General features: G+C 39.0%; 1 protein-coding gene across 6 annotated transcripts in view; it reads right to left on the reverse strand.

Moving 5' to 3' along the window:
• sns (sticks and stones) overlaps positions 1-17,551 on the reverse strand; it is a 202,086-nt gene that overhangs the window by 6,892 nt on the left and 177,643 nt on the right. For 2 of the 6 annotated variants that reach the window (XM_034319985.2, XM_034319983.2), the window contains exons 4-16: positions 11,319-11,507; positions 6,104-6,283; positions 5,573-5,863; positions 5,190-5,489; positions 4,757-4,893; positions 4,496-4,649; positions 4,002-4,304; positions 3,534-3,809; positions 3,147-3,437; positions 2,876-3,054; positions 2,346-2,766; positions 1,092-1,250; positions 621-748 (exon numbers count right to left, since the gene is read on the reverse strand). In XM_034319985.2, coding sequence (XP_034175876.1) covers positions 621-748; positions 1,092-1,250; positions 2,346-2,766; positions 2,876-3,054; positions 3,147-3,437; positions 3,534-3,809; positions 4,002-4,304; positions 4,496-4,649; positions 4,757-4,893; positions 5,190-5,489; positions 5,573-5,863; positions 6,104-6,283; positions 11,319-11,507 — 3,008 coding nt within the window. Of the gene's footprint in view, positions 1-571; positions 749-1,091; positions 1,251-1,304; positions 1,458-2,345; positions 2,767-2,875; positions 3,055-3,146; positions 3,438-3,533; positions 3,810-4,001; positions 4,305-4,495; positions 4,650-4,756; positions 4,894-5,189; positions 5,490-5,572; positions 5,864-6,103; positions 6,284-11,318; positions 11,508-17,551 lie in introns of all 6 variants that reach the window. The other 4 variants (XM_076691778.1, XM_034319984.2, XM_034319986.2 and 1 more) reach the window with 3 other exon arrangements.

Below are 17,551 nucleotides of genomic sequence, written 5' to 3' on the forward strand. Positions count from 1 at the left end.
CATGCATCATCGAAGCGACAGTCCGTACATCGACATTTAATGTCATCATTCTGATACATTACGAGAGATCTCGTTATATTTAGAGGAAGATTGTTACTTTTTATACGATAATAATATTTGAAAGAACTCTAAGAGTATCAAACATAGCTATGCATATACAGAGTTCTCGATAATAAAAATAAAATTAATAAGTGTATAAAAAGGAAAATCAGAAAATAGAATACTCTACAAGCGTCTAACAAAGATTAATAAATCAGATTTTCAAGATTGTACAAAGGGTCCTGATCTTCCTCTACGTGCACAGTTCGGTAGATCTACCCCCAAAACCTATCTATACTGAAGGGTATTGCAAAAGATGAAGTAAGTTATTGATGAATAATAAGAATAAAGTGCTACTGATCAAGCTCCAGAGGGAATCGTTTATCGAAAACGAAAAAAAAAAGAAAGTAAAACAGATGAGACAATAGTCTAACCACGAGACTTTGATACAAGAAGTAAAAGTAACAAAAGCAAAGGGAATCTAAACGGAAGTAGAATGAAACAGAAATGTGTTAATAGAACTCAAACCTACCCTCCGGCATTTACTTGTTACTAAGAACATACTGACTGATCGCACTGACCACGTAATCATTAGTGTCGAAGTTAACGTCGCTCTTCTCGTCCGAAACTGAACTTAATTCACCGGTCATGGTGTCTCCATTGACGGTCGACGGTGCGTACATATCCGCTGTCTGCGATTTGTTTATTCCTGCGCAAACAAATCAAAGGGATGCAATGAAAAAATGCAGTATCATTGGGATATGTTTTCTTCTTTAATTCTTGGACGGTAGATCGATGAGACAGCTATAATTTAATTCTTCGCTATCATTTCGATTTTAGTTGGAGCCTGATTTTCGAAATTTTTCACCCGGCATCACCGTTCAAGAGTTAACATTTATCAAAGAGTAGGAAATAAATAATGCTTAATAGAATAAAATATTTGTTACATCCAAGCTGTTAACAATTTTCTTCGATATTTGATCATATATTTTTTACTCTTGGGTAAAGTAAAGCCTATGGTCTTGGAAAAAGAATTCCTTGAATTAACTTACTAGATTTATTTCGTTTTCTCATAATGTACCACAACACGACGACCAAGATATTAATGATAAAAAAGATGAGGGATGTTGCTGCAAACGTATAGATATAATTCATTGTAAAATCCCCCTTTTCCAAGAGAACGTCTGGCTGGTTCTCAGCGTTATTCGGTCCTGCAGGATAAATCAGAAAAAAAAGAATATATATGATTGAATGATTATATTTACCGGAACGTTGAGCCTTCTTTTTCGATTTTAAGGTAGCAAAGACTATGGGCGCAGCAATGAGTAGGCATACAGAGGCGGAAACAGTGATGATAATGACGATGATGTAGGAAGAATTAATCTCGCTGGATGTCACGTCGGTAGGTGGTGCCTCCCCTGTAAGCCAACGCCCCATCACCGATTTGTTATTCATGCAGTGGTACTCTACATTGTTAGTTACAATTAGCACGATTTATTAATTATTATCAACACGGTCATTGCGACACACTTTTTAAACAAATAATTTTATTTCACTCAAAACCGTCGAATGTAGGTCAATAATAAGAGCGGTTAATCAAAGGGGTGGCATTTTGATTGATTATCGATTATATGTGTAATTATGTTTTCATGTTTATACATAATGTATCTGGCCTGTACTCATTTAGACTAGTGTTTACTTTTTTAATTAATTCGACTTTAGGTGAGAGGGTAATTTTCTTCTCAAAGATGACCGTTTTAATAGAACAGACACCGCGATGCTATCATTTAAGCGTAACATTCGTATAGTGTCAATGTAATGTGGGATGCGGATGTTTAGTATGAAACATATCTGGCTCAACGTGTACGCTTGATCTTTTTAAATTGGTAAATTAATTAAATTCTTGTAATATTTATAGAAGCAATTATACATATAAGCTAGAGATATTTCAGAAATATTACTAAAGATTAAATGATACCTACAGTATCACGAATCTATCATAAGCATTCTACATGCTGACGATTAATATTAAAATCAAATTAGCCATAATTAATATTCAAATCAACAACCAAATATCCCCTATCTGTTAAATAACTTTCAACGATTATCTAATTAAAAAAAAAAACAATATTTTTCAAGTGGTTAGTCAACTAGTACCATTGTTGGAATAATGGTATACATCGCTATTATTCATTCGTGTTAGCAGCAAAACTAAATGGCGACTGATACTATCTAGCTGAAAAGCAATCACTACGAGCACACAGAATCGTTAATGAACTCTGAACAAAGGATTTCAAAAAACTTACGTAACGTTTCGACTTTGACAATGTCGGGTAGGAAACCACTGTCTCCTTTCTCGTTAATGGCTTTCACACTGAACACATAGTAAGTCCCCAGTGACAGCCCTGTTATCGTGGTTTTATATACTCCCGGTGACACGTCCACGTAGTGATACCGATCCTCGTAGTCGAGGGCTTCTCTCCATCGTATTTGATAAGATGTCGGTAAGCCTCCGTCGAATCCTCTCTTCCACATTAGAGTGACGGAATCGTGAGTGACATTATAAACCTCGAGATCGGTCGGTTTGTCTGGTGGCGACGTCACGTCCAAATATATGGTATCAGTCGATTGGCCCATTTTATTCGATGCACGACACTCGTATTCACCGTAATCGTGCGACGTCACACGGAAAATGGTCAACGACGATTCAGAAATTAATTCGCTCAGCTGTAATAACGATTAGAAAATTATACATACGTAATTATGGAGTAAGTTCGAAATTATAGAGCGAGAGTTTATTCTATAAATCGAGAAAAGGTTTGATGGGAACGCTTACATCGGTATGCGTAATGCCATATTTGTGCTCGGTGACGTTTGGTAACAAAGTTTTCCCATCGAAGGTCCAAGTAAATCGTGGCAAAGGTGAACCACGTGCTTTGCAAAATAGTTGCACGTTTATACCCTTGTTAGCAGCTGCTCTCCTGGTTAACGGTGTATTCATCATTTGCGGTTTAACTGTAATGTAATAATACATTTTAATGAATAGAACGTGACGGTGTGTATGGCGGTAATGGTGGTCCATATTGATTTAACAAGCACATACGTACAATTGGTTACGAATAGAATTGGCTCGGAGGTAATGTTACCGATCCCATTGTTAACTTTGCACTGATATTCTCCGACGTCTTCTTGATCAGGGTTTTCGATGTGTAGATAGGAAGTTTTGTTGATAAAAGAGGTGGAATATCGCCCGGAGAGCTCCGAGTTCGAACCAACTTTCTGCCATGTGACGTACTCGTCTCCTATGGGGCTACCGTCCACTTCGCAGAACAATTTCGCCTCGATTCCTGGAGGATATACTATCCCCGAAGCCGAGGTACGTTTAATTTTCGCCGCGTCTGAAAGATGAACGATATACGCTTTATGAAGTTCAATTGTTCGGGTAGAAGGAATTATTATTCTCTTATTTTCGCAGCGGTATTTCTTGTATTTACATTGAACAGTTAAATTCAGTTGATAAAACGTCGTTCCCTCCTCGTTAATCGCTTCACAGATATAAGTTCCAGCATCATGGCGGTCCAGTTTGGTAATGTTTAACGTAGAACCACGAACGGATATCCTTCTATTGTTGCTGACCAACGGTAAACCATCTCTGGTCCACGTGTACTTAATATCATTAGGATTTCCCCTAGCGGAGACAGAGATCACGAATGGTTCACCTTCCATTCCAATTAATTCGTAAGGTACTATCGGGAAGAATATCGGCTTGTCTGCAAATGGAATATTTAAGAAATTTATTGAAAAACTTTCAACTTAACGATGGCGCTAGGTTCGAAAATTTTATTCTCAGCCAGACTTCGGGGATGAGAGGAGGAAAAGGTATGAAATATTTATTGAAAAACGTCCATTGGATGTTTCATAGATCCCTCTGAGCAATTGTCGATGCTCGTATGTATACTCACACAACACGTCGAGGGTGGTGGCGTCGTGAATTGACCTCTCCATTTGATTGTTTCTCGCCTGACAGGTGTACACTTCCCCGTTCATTTCTTCCGTCACATCCAGCGCAAGCTCGACGAACGACAGAAATCCACCGTGTAAGCCGGGTTTAGTGCCGTTTTTGGTTCCCTGTACGGGGATGCCACCCCTCCACCATGACATCTCTGCCGCTGGATTACTGCTGCTCGATTCGCAAATAATACGACCCTCTTGGCCCGCGTGTAGATTTTGTGGCTCACGAGTGATCTTCACTTTTTCTGGTGGAACTGAAGCAGAAAAAGTTGGAATAAATTATCCGACGGAATTCAATGGCTCGAACATTCGACGACGATGAAAAAGTCAATCGTGACCTAGATTTAAAACGAACCACTCTAAACCATACATCAAACGATCAAGGATTAATTTAGCAGAAAAACTGAGAACAGAGTATCAACGTAGTCGTTTCATTGGATCTTACAGTTCACTTTTAGAACGAGGACTTTGCGCAGAGGAATTTGGGTGGCCGAGTTCGCTGCCTCGCATCTTATGCGAGCGTTATTGTCGGAAGCGTTTACGAGTATCGTCAGCTCGCTGGAAACCGCATGGTCTCGGGTCCTGGTGGTTCCTGGTACCTGGAACAGAAAATGTGCGGTTAAAAAGATTGTAAATATTTAAGGAAAGCAACCGAGGGCTGCAATAAAGGAAAATGAAAAAGAATATCGAGTAATTATTTAATGACCTTTTTATCATTCTTGTACCAACTCAAGGTAGCAAGTGGATTGCCAGACACGGCTGTACACATCAACCTCAGCACAGTACCAGCATCGATAGTCGTCCCTTCCTCGTATCCAGTGACGGTCAATTTCGATGGTGGATCTGAACAGCAAAGATCACAATGAATAGAAAAAGCTTCATATATCAAGCGGAACAAAGAGCTCTTTTACACGATGTTCGAGATTAAATCAGGATTAATTTCTCCGGGAATTCACGTTACACGTTCAGATCGAAATTCATAGATCCCGGTTAAACTGATAAGATACGAGGTAAACGTTGCAGCAAAGTCTAAGCTTGCCTCCGGATTAGTATCATATTAATCCCGGTCTAAGTCCAGATTGTGCTGGGATTACGTTTACATTGCATTCATTCACCCAATTGCCTGCTGGTGTACTCACAAATCACGGTTATGGTGTGCGTTCTGACGACGTTCTCCGTTAGCTTGACGTTCGAGGCGGCGCATATCACCACGATACTGCGACTGGTGCGGCTTATGTTGAACGTTACGTTGGACGTTGTGATCCATCCCCCTTGAGGGGCTGGTTCCGTTCTCGAAGCGTTGCTTTCGAAATTGTGACCGTCCACGGTCCATTTTATATCCGCCGCTGGATTCGAGTTCTCTGTCGCGCAAGTGATCACCACCTGCTCGTCTGCTTTTGCTTCGGTCGGACCTGTGATGATCACTCCGGACGGGGCAACTGGAGATGGTAATAATTTGCTCGATTAATTATTTCTTACGTTACCTGTAGAAAAATTTTTCAAGAAAACTGGCGATACTTACATAAGACGGTTAAATCTACGTGCACCTTCATGGGTTCGACGCTCATGATGTTCGACACTTCACACCTGTACCGAGCTTTATTGTCCTCCGCTTTGGCGATGATGGACAACACGTTCTCCGAGAACGTTCTCTCGTCACGAGACCTGGTGGACACCTTCTCGTCGTTTCTGTACCAGACGATTTGCGCAGGCGGATTTCCGCCACGTGAACGGCAAGTTAACTCCAACTGTTGTCCGCGTTTGACCGTCTCCCCTTCCGTGTATCCCTCGATGTACGGCATACCAGGTGGATCTGGAAATTATTCAATCATGCAAGTCCGACTTTGGAGGATGGAAAACGCTCGGATCTCTGTTCTTTTAGTAATGGGAAAAGTTTCTTAATAAAAGTTTGCCAGCGATGGAACGAGAAACAGGAGGCGGCAAATTAATACGTAACCATCGAGATGAATGACTGTGTGACGAATGTTCCCTTTATAATTTCGCGAATGTTTTATTGTCCATTATTCGAGACATGTCGAAATGGTGTACTCACAGAAAACGGAGAGCTTGATAGTGGCCCTTAAAGGCATGTCGATAGGTATCGCGGGATGATTTGCCTCGCAGGTGTAATCCATGTCGTTGTCATCCGCGGTAGGTATGATGGTAATGGAACCATGGGTGTCGTATTTCAACAATTCCTTCTTGTTTTCACCTACTTTCTGCACTTCTTTGTCTGGAAGGAAAGCAAAATCTGGTATGTTGATTATGTTTATTTCCATCGATGTCTCTCTTCAACGTTAATTAACAATAAATGAATTTTAAACACTTTCAGTTTCGATTTCATTTTCTATTTCGATAATGGTATCCACAGATTTTTAATGACTTGAAAAATTCTTTTTCTTCCTTCGACGACACTTTATTCTAAGGAAATTCGACGCCGATGACACGGTGGCATTTCACCGATATTTATTCACCTCTTGGCTCTCGATCATCGCGAATAAAGCGTTTCCAGAGGCTCTATCGCTAGATACTGTTTAAATCATCGCTGAACGAGACCGGACAGGCTTTTACCTCCAAGTAACGATCGCTCTTCCTTTTCAGAAATCGCGACTTCCGTAACGATGTCGCTTACCAACACTATTAACACCTTCGTTACAAGCTTGAATGCGAAAAGCTTTCAGTACGAGGTGAGTTTAAGTTACACGCTTTACGTGGTAAAAATGTGAGACGGATAAGCAGAATATTATGGGACATCCGGAGCGAGAACCTAATAGAAAGTCTTTTAAAAAAATTCTCTTAATACCAATAATTTGCGCTGAATCAAACTTACGACATAAGCATTTGCTTTTTCAAACTGTTTTCTCTGTCGAAACGAAGGATTAAGTTTCACCTCGAATCCCGTTAATCTTCCGTTTTTCCGCCGCATTTTCTATCAGAATTTATCGTGGATTTGTAGCGTAAACGCGCGAACCGTTGAAACGCAGCACGTAATCTGAAATTTAATTAACACGGTGTGAATTTCGGTAATACGAGTTCGTTACACGTGGCTCGATGTTACACGCCGGAAAATGGTTACACATAAAGTTTGAGCGTTTCGTCGTTCCGTTTATGAAAACTAATTATTCGAACAATGAGGTAAATTAACTGATCTTTTTTTTTGGAGACGTACGGGCTTGTAATGGGGGACGCAAAGTTTTCGAATAGAATAAGAGGAAAGTATTAAATTGTATCGAATGGAAGAGATGCGAGAAGGGTGCAATCAAGGAAAAGCATGTATTGACTTAGAAAACGATGAGTTTCGGAATTCCTGACGCGACTGAACGTGTGCAAACGACAGAGGAAACTTGCACGTGTACAGCTAGAAGGAAACTACTTAGACTTAGTTGTAAACTAGTCGTAAACCACCGAAATTTTGCCTCCAAGTGTGAAATCCGATTGAGGGACGAGCATGCACGAGCGTCGCTCGAAACTCCCGTTTAAAGCATTCAAAGTGAACGTCGATTTCGTTGCAACTATTCCATTGGATTTTAAACAATTTCAATACATCGAATGTCAACCTCTTGTGCTACGATTATTTTGAACATTTCCATAGCTTTGCATTAATTAATTCTTATCAGCAGAAGTCAAGCTTAAAAGATTTAGATTTAGAAGAGACTAAAATTTAGAATTTTCAAATTTTTGTAATGTAAAACGAGAAATGTGAAAAATGTGCTTGTCCTAGCGTTAAATAAAATGAAATAACAGCAAACGTAATTTCTTTCTTATTACGTATTCAAAGCGCATACGTTTCCCTCGACGAAAAATTCTAAAATAATTTTTCATGAATTTTCCATTTGTCGCGATCAGAATACACGAAACAAATCTATCTCGCGTTCTCCATTTCATATTCATGTTGATTTTTAATTTTTCAAGAAATTCCAATTTCCCATTCCCAGGATTTTCATTCGCGCCAGCTAATTTTCCTCTGCTGAAAATTATTTTCCATTTCGACAGGTGGAGATAGCTTTCACTACCTACACGTAACACGATACTTTTTTTATTTAATTTCTAGCGTAAATAAACTAATCCAACGGTCTTATTCTACGAGGAAATGTTTGTTGAGTCGTTGCGCCCACTGCTTTTTTTTTTTGTTCTTTACGCGACTGTACTTTTCTTACATTATTCAGTGTCCCTTTGTTGGATTTTAACGTGATAACGAGCTTTTGATACCCCTTGTGACTACTTGTAAACTGAATCAGAAGATGCTGCATTATAATAAGTTCAAAGGCGTTTAGTTTATTCAGTACACAGAATGTTTCTCTTAACGATCGTCAAGGTTCTTTAACCATTGAGAAAACATCAACCTCAATTATTTACAAATTCTATGAAATAATAAAAATTTAATTCGACAGTATCAAGTTTGCTTAAAAATAAAAAAAAGCTCTAAAGATTTATTTCAAAAGTAGAATATATAAATCGTAGAAGTAATTACAATTAATATCCCTTTCAACATAGGGAGGTTACTTTTATCAGCGAGGCAAGGGTAGGCGAATTACGAAGGAAAAATCTTCACGCAAACCTGTACGGCCATAGATAAAACTTTCAAGCCGTTGGAACAGCTACTGTACAAACCATAGTTACGACCCTAGGGATCATGAAACGTTAACTATGTTGGAACGTTACGAAAAGAAGAATATATGGGGCGAGCATAGAAGTAGTGGGCCGCATTGTTGGAAAGGATATAATGGAGCAACTAAGACACTCTATTAAGTTATTCTCTAGTGTGCTTTCAAAAAACACTACGCAGAAGAATAGCGGTCCAGTTTAAATATTAAACTCGGTCGGGAGAAATGGTTTCAACCAGCCATTCGGATATAAACTGCTGACGTTAACCTTCCTGCTAACATTACAGATCATTTCATCTATGAATATTTATTTATTTCAGTCGATTATACACTAATTTAGAAAATTAAAATTTTAGCATTTTGGAACTTAAGAACCTTAGTAGAATTGGCGAATCTAATTACGCCAATATTAATCAACATCCATAATACAGATTAATTTTTATAGTATTAATTTCACCATACCATAGGTCTCATTTTCAACCCCTTGAATGCATTCTCATTTAAAAGTTGACGAACCTTGACAAAGGGTTGTTTTTGTTATTTCTTTCTACCTTAACGAACACTCGAGTATTTGTATAGTCGATAGGTCAGCCTGAAATATCGTCGAACATTCATGGTATCAATATTTTATTCCATCCATCGTCAGCATGGATTGTAAACAGATCTGTCTGGTTGATTAAATCGCAACAAGGGGCGCGGCTGGCTGGATTTAAATAAAGATAACGAGCTCGGCCGTGTCGCGACCGTTCTGTTTCATATTCATTAATTATTTCATAGAAATGGCGGGGAGAAGAGGAAGCATCCGTAGAAACACAGGGAGCGAGTCTTTGCTCGTCGAACCATTATGGCCTCTTTTTCCATCGCCGTTTCTGCCTATTACTTCTGCTCCCGCAGCACTCATCTTTTATAGCGTTTCCCTCTTTTCCTTTCGATGTTTTCCTTTATCCGGAGGCGTGTGTTCGCCACGGGATCGATATAACGACTGGCAGAAGCGATTTCACTTCTGAAAATTGCTCCTTGTCTGTGCGCGAACGAACGAATTGAGAAGCTGCCTCTGCCTATTCCTTTTTCCATTCGATTCGAATTGTTGTTCCTGCCAGAACGGCGTCGGCGTCGGCGTCGGGATGCGGACGTCTACGTCTGCGGCTTTAATTGTCAGTAAAAATGGATTAAGGAGAATCAGGTTCGGGTAAGTTTCGACGAGCGGAATCCACTTTCGAAGCGGCGTCTTTCTGCTTGATCGATTGCACTGAATTTCAACTTCGGTTTTACTCAAGGAATTCCCCTTTCGAACGGAGAATAGGAAACACCGGTTGGAAATCTTTGCCAAGTTGAAAGCACTAAATTGGCTATTAGATTTGCCAAGAAATTCAAATAAGGAAGAACTGATCAGTCGTTTGAAGGGTGGTTATTTTGATCGATAATTGTTCATTCAAGAATTTTAATAAATCATTTTCTGTATATTGATGGTGATTCTTGAAAGCTGAATTTATCGATGAATAACAATTTTGGTAATCGAATTTATAGGTCGACGAACGACTTTATGATATTAGAACTGTGATTAATGAATATTGCTGGCGGAATTCGTACCACTTACTAGCTAATGAATAATATTATAATGGTATAACATATAATTGATGAATGAAGCTTTTTGAAACGAAACCATTTAGCGGTTTCCAGCTAACGATATTTAAAGTTTATGAGTAAAGCGTCTGAGTAATTGAAAGCGAAGCTCAATTACCCCGAATATTCTACAATTGGAATTTACTAAAAATTTCTTGAATAATTTATACGATATATAGCATTTTAGCGTTGAAAATTGGTTTTATGTGATATCTACCGTTCAAATTAAGTGAATCTCGAAATATTAAATGTTTGGCACAAAAGTATTGTTAAATACCATTTGTGGTACATTAATTTGATGAAAATGACTATAGAAACGATTTACCGATTGACTATTGAATATCTCAATAACAGTTCGTTAATTATAATTAAGTATGGCTCAATCGAAAACTGTTTACTTAATGAAGATTCCCGCAAACGAGTCCAATTTGTTATCTCAAACGAAGCAATAAAGGGGTGTGTTTTTTTTAACGGGAACGACGCTTTAAAACCCTCTGCTACATTTGACTAATGAGAAGGACGAGAAGAAGAAGAAGAAGAAGAAGGGTCCTCTAGGGTCCTCTGAACGAAAATAAAATTTACCCTGTGATCGAGTAAACAAAGATTAATCATAGCTCGAGGAACGTGTGCAAGGGGGAGACTTAATTTCGACAAGAAAACTCGTTCGTCTCGGACGACAGCTTTCTGTTAATTATTTTCATTCAATTTGTCTTCTGAAATTCAAAAGTTTCTAAAATTCCTTCAAAAAATTTTGCAAAATTCAGATATTGAACGATAGAGACACCCTTTTGTTTGAAATAAATTTCATCGAAATCTTTAATACATGAATTAATTTTTTGTTAATACCATTCATGAACTAAGCCTCGAGCGCAACTTATGCAGATAAGTGTTTAAGATAACAGGCGCCTGTTTTAAGATAAAAAAAAAGGGAGGCTTCGTGGTCGTCGATTCTTATGGTGAAGATAAGAACTTCGAGCTTCGGTAGAAAGATTTTATCGATTTTACGGGCGAAACACAAAGGTGAGCTTTGAATTTACTTACCACCCTCTATGGAGATCGGTGTGATGGAAGTGTCACCCCCTTTGATCTGCACGTTTCCTCGATACCATACGATGGTTGCAGCAGGTTTCGCTGATCGAACCACGCATTCTACACGACGAGATTCACCCACCTTTACCTCGATCTTGTCCTTGTTCGGATAATTACTAATCTCCACTTTTTGAGGACGTGCTGCAACAAAAAGAAAATCAAATTTGTTAGTAAATTATTCACTATTTTCTAAATACTCTTATAACTTTCCAAAGGTTCGAAATACCATTCAATTTACAAGAATGCATTTTATCAATAACTCAGCGTTAATAAACGATCGAACGGGGTATCTGTTTTTTCCTTTTCTTATCGTTCTGCATTATTAATATCTGCTCCAGATCCGTTAAACACGCCCAAGACTTCCGTTAACGGCTTTGAACGAGAGAAATTAGTTTCACTCCATTTCATTTTCCTTAACACTTTCTCGGGGAGAAAACGAGGATGAACCGTGTTCTAAATCGCGTTTCGAATCGAACGATGCGCCTCCTTTTTTCCATCCAAAGCAAGCGTCATTTATCCATCGGCCAGACATGTTTCAATGAAATTCAATCTTCCCTTTCGTTTCTCGAATTTCGTCTGTTTTATTTCACCAGACCCCCCGTCTGTTCTTCCCCTTTCATAAAACGATTTTCTACTGCGCCAGTCAACGTGTTAATATTAATAGAAGAAATTCAACATATCGTGTTTCAGCCCAAATGTTCCTCTCTATTTTTCAAGTTCACCGGAATTCCATGGTCATTTCGATGATCAAACTTATCATCGCTTACCAACAACCTAGGAAACTCCACCCTCTTCAGCCTCGAACAAACGAGCTTGTGCTTTTTCAGCGGTTCGTGCAAAATTTATCGCATTACAGTCCTAATTCCTGGACTGGAAGAGGGCTATTGATAACGGCCGGGATCCTTATACCGAGAGACGGGCAAAAAACACGCGTCCGGTCGCGAGGAAAACCGCGAGGAAAATAAAGATTCGCTTCCTGACTTTTTTTCCTCCCCTAATCCGTAACGCTTAAGACGACCTACAATTTTCAACGCAATAAAATAGGAAAGCAGACGGATGTTCTAACCTCCATTTTCGTTCCGCAAGGAAAAGAAAGGAAGCAAGGGGGAACGACGGGGGTTGTTCTTTCGCGCGGCAATTACACGGAAAGGTGAAGGTATTCAGCGAATAATAGACGCCATATTTCCCTTTGCTGTCCACCGCGATAACAGCATTGCCAGACTGTGTTTTCCATTCTCTATAGCCGGCTGCTTAAACGGCCGTTTCTTTTTCCACCCCCTAATTTCGCTTGCTCCCCCTTCTCGCGATCATCTTGTATTTCCGCCAGCTCCTTGCCTACCCACCTTCACTTTTCCCTTCTTTTTTTGCCTGCTGTACTTTGTTTCTCTAACGACTGTTATTTTCTGTCTTTGTATAGGGTGTGTTTGATTATATTGCCTGGAGTAAAACAAAATAAAAGAAAATTTTTTAACTGTTATTTTTCTACATTTCCACAGCTTATCTTGCTATTTTGAAATGCAAACGTTCCGCATCGAATGATTATAGTCAGCTTTGGATGGGATAGGGTTAAAAGCTGATTACATCATTAATTCCCGTTCAGCCTGATGAGAAGATATGTTAACCCGTACGGTGTATCAAAATTCATCGCAAATTACCTATTATCGTGTGCTATTTGATTATGAGCTAACATTACGTCTGTTATTTCGCTTGGTGCACGGCCGGCACCGTTCGATTGTGTGTTCCTCATTAGCAAATATTAATTTCCGTTTAATCGAGAAATTTAATGCCACTGAAATTGAGTCTTCTAGTTACCTGTTCAAGCTCTAAATATCCCATAAACAGATACTTCATCATATTCAAGGTTCGCTATTTTTCGCCAACGAATTTCAAAATTATAAGCTTTATAACGAGCCTCGTAAAGGGGGTAGTTTTATTATGCTTCATTGCATGGAACATAGTAGGAAATTCCTTGCCAGCAAACATCAATAGCTTAAATACAACGTGGAAACTAATTACGTCGCTTGAGATTCTTCGTATTACATACTTTGAGAGTAAAACAGTTCGCTCGGGGCTGCAACAGTTGTTAACAGCTTATCTCGCTGTGTCCAAAAGGTGAAAGCCGCCCTTTGAGTTCGACGATAATTGCGGATAATTATGCATAATTCGACACGCAACAGCGAAACGTATGCAAATCATGTGATAATAAAACGCTTTGATGGAGAGTACCAGGCTACACGGAAACACAACCGCTCGGTAATTGTGTGTCTGTTAACTGGTGGATATAGTTTCGAAAGAAATGATTAATGAGAGGCTGGAAAATCGAGGCACAAAGGAATTACTTGACTTTATCAAAAAATTCTTTTAAAGATTTCTTTAAGAAATATTTTGCTACATTTTAATCAAGTCTCTGATGATCCTCCCGCCAGTGAAAGCGTTACTTTTCAATTTTTTTATCATTGAATCCCAGCGATTTTACGAGCTAATTAAAGCAAATGTACCGGAATATAGATCGTTGAAATTGTTTCGAACGTCTTCGTCTGAACGGGACAATTTCATCCAAAAACAAGCCTCCCTTTACAAGCAATTCAGTGCCATTTACTCGGATGACTCGTGCCGTATTTCTTTCACGGTGGATTACGGGAACCTTCGGAAAATCGAGGGGACAATATAACCGTGAAATTGTAGTACGCTTCGTTCACGTGACTCATTGTCCCTCGGAAAGCAAGAGGATTAAACGCGTAACATCTTTCGGAAAGAAAGATTCTGTGAGAAAAAAATAAAGGAGGCGAACGAGAATACTAGGTGAATAACGTTAGAAGGTTTTTAAAAGAAGGTTATTTTTCTCGCTGGTCAACTGAGCGTATCGGTGATAAAGGATCTCTAAAAGAGACAAAGGACATTCATCATCAGCTATATTTCCAATGCGACGTTAACGTCGTCGCGTACAGAATAATGGAGATCATAACGATGGTTCCAGAGGGCTGGCTGGCTGGCTGGCTCGATTTATAGTTTCCATTCTAGCTTCGTGGCCACCGCGAATTATAATATTAATTGGCGCGACCCAGATTTCGATTCTCCGCCGTACCGTAGCCCGACTTGCGAAGGTTGACACTGCATGGCCGAGCATGTTTGCTCGAAACACACTCGAAACATCCACCTACTTCCTGATGAGATTCGTCGATGGTTTGTACTAGTGACGAAACCACTTTGCTTTGTCCCTTTACTCTCGTCTACCCTTTCTCTCCCTCTCGTCATGCATTATTAACGTCGTTTGTAGCGTTTCCGTATTTCACATCGAGCTCAGAAATTTCGAGAATTTGGTCAGTTCCTTTTCTCCTTACTAGAAATACGTCAAAAGTCTAACGTGATTTCATGATAGAAAAGTATTTTGGAATAGCACTTACGGTAGATCGATTCAAAGGGTAAATATTTCACAATACTTTTATGTCACGAATCTTTAATTTGATGCTCTACTTAATTTATAAAACGATCCTGTTTATCCACCAGCGAGGAGCAAGTTAAAATGAATAACAACAGAAAAGCGAAGAGGGTATAAACGCCTCTGTAGTGTGTCACGTTGAATGTCCAACCAAGCTCTCGGTTAATTATCTCTTTAATTATGTCGATCGATTCAACTTTCCAGTCTAAACGAAGCTCGGTATAGTACTCGTCTGGCAGAATTTTAATTGGTAGAAGCGGAAAACGCACCGATCTCACCGAGCGATCCTCGTTGTTTTTTGTCTACGTTGCCACAGAGATGCTCTTTAATTTCCTTCTAACGAGGCGTACTCGTTAAGAAACTTTTTGAACGTTTTCCTGGCAAATGTGTCCATTTTCCTGGCTCACGTGTGGAGGACGCGAAACGTTCGCCGTCGAAGCGACATCTCGTATATAAAACGGGACCGGTGGCCAGAGTTGAAGTTGAAACTTTGATGGAGAAAAAACATCTGAGCACGTTCAAAAATTCCAAAAAAAAAAGAAAGAGACGCTGAAATTATGTAGAGGGACGCGTTTAGTGGCTTTTAGTTCCGAGATCTTTTGAGCCAGCGTGATTTAAAAAACTTTATTAACTTTGTTCGTTTCATTCGAAGCTTTTTGCTACGATTTGCAGCTGGTTTCCCTTCATCGTTCCCTTTTTTTTTTTCGCCGGGGCAAAATGCAATGTAATTAGTGTACTGATGTTCTGTACAATTTTTTTTCTACCGTACAGTGAAATTTTGAACATTTCCGTGGCTGCTTTTTATACACACCGTCTGGCAACGATCTTCAGGTTAATTTAACCCTTTGTTCAGGAATACAAAGGAAGATTTTTGTTTTGTTTTCTTTCATCTACAAAGGGACTGCAAGTCTGTGGAATTATTATGAAATAAAACTGTGGGATTCAAACTTTTGTTAGTACACTCCATAAGAGCATACTCGCCGCACTTAAATACTTTGCATACGATGCGACAAACATACAATAAAATTATAAATTCTTTTTATTTTATATTCCTTGGAGTTGCTACTAAATCATATTTAAAAATTAACGGAGGTGCAAAGGGTGAAAACCATGATGAAAGAAATCGGTGTCAGTGGATCGAGAAACCTTTCAACACTTTTGACAAGCTTTATGTTTGAAAATTCTACGGTAAAGAAAGGATAGCGAATGGAGTCAGCGAAAATGGCACGATAAAACAAGCTTGCAGCTTTATTAGGTTCTGCGAAAGCACCGAGAGCGTCCTTTGTTGCTTCTTTTGACAAAAAAGAAGCTGAAGAGGTGCTGATCGTATGTAAAAGTGTCTCGATCAATGCTACCCATAAATTAGAATTTTCTTTTATTCGAAACAGTATTCAATTTACTATATAAAATTGGATTCATTTCAACTTAAGAAAATAACCCGACGATTTCACGAGCGTTTTCTATTACTTCCATTCCGCCCTTTTCAGCTCTACATAAACTTTCTTTTTTCTGACGAACCACCTTGTTAATGAGACCGAAGGTCCGACATTGAATGCTCGCATTTTCATCCCCCGTTTCGCTTTTCAAGCTGCACCCCTCGTCGTAGCACGACCATACATCCGCCAGTGTTTGATCATTGTATCCTTTGACGTGGACAGACGCGTCTGTAGACCAACGTTTTCTACTCTAACGATCGATATCCAATCGATCATGATGGTAATTTTGCGAAAGAACCGGTAAATGCACCCTCAAAGCTGTGCAAACTGTTGTCGAATAAAGAGATGTCGTCGTTACATCTCTTTTAATTTCTCTCGGTTATTAAATTCGTGGCGCTAGATATTCTCGGTAAAAATATCACAATTTTTTGTACGAAAATTAGAAAAACAGTACTCCACGTTATAATCTGTAAAAAAAAATATACACCTAAGTATTAGATTTTATTTAGAGCACTCTGGTTTCCAAGTATGTTTGTTAACGGTTCCATTGAAAGTAATCCTTGAATTTTAAAAAGCGTACCATCTACAAACGCGGAGGGTGACCTATTTGCCAACTGATTTAATTAACGACCAACTTATATGCAAGTCAGAATACATGATTAACGCGAACGATACGTGAAGTTGCATAAATCAGGCTCGCATCGAGTTTTCTCCGGTTAGACTTGAACCGAAACATCTGCCTTTCTGAATATTTTATCCGTTAAAGCTACTCGTTACAAACGGACACTCGCCTTGCAAGAGGGGAGGAGAGAAAAAAAAAAATTGCAAATTAGTGCCGAGAAAAGCTTGAAAGTGGGATTTATCTTTTATGGCTGAAGTAACCTCGTTCGTGTACAATAAAAAGCTCCATTTATACGATTGAAATGGCATTGAATGTCCGGGCTATTGTTGAACGATCGCAGGATAAAATAATCAAATTTTATGCTCGAATTCATTTATCCAAACCATCAGCTGTAAAGTCATTGTTATAAACGTGAATGCCTATTAGATTGTTTCAGAAATGAAACGATCCTTTCATTTGGTCAAAATTTATTATTTATTTATTCGTAGCAATTAGACGTTAAACAGTTCGCCATAATTGTCAAAACAATTACTTTCGTTCCGTGGACGAAAGATAATACTGCAAATTTCTCGAGAAAATTCATCTCTCGGCATTCTCGAATTTCTTTTGGATATTTTCATTCGTTGTGTAAATTTCTGTTTAAAAACTCTGACGATTGTTCTTTATTAGATGTGTATAGAAGAAGAGG

This window comes from Osmia lignaria, chromosome 13, assembly GCF_051020975.1.
Source record: "Osmia lignaria lignaria isolate PbOS001 chromosome 13, iyOsmLign1, whole genome shotgun sequence".
In the NCBI taxonomy this organism is placed as follows: Eukaryota; Metazoa; Arthropoda; class Insecta; order Hymenoptera; family Megachilidae; genus Osmia; species Osmia lignaria.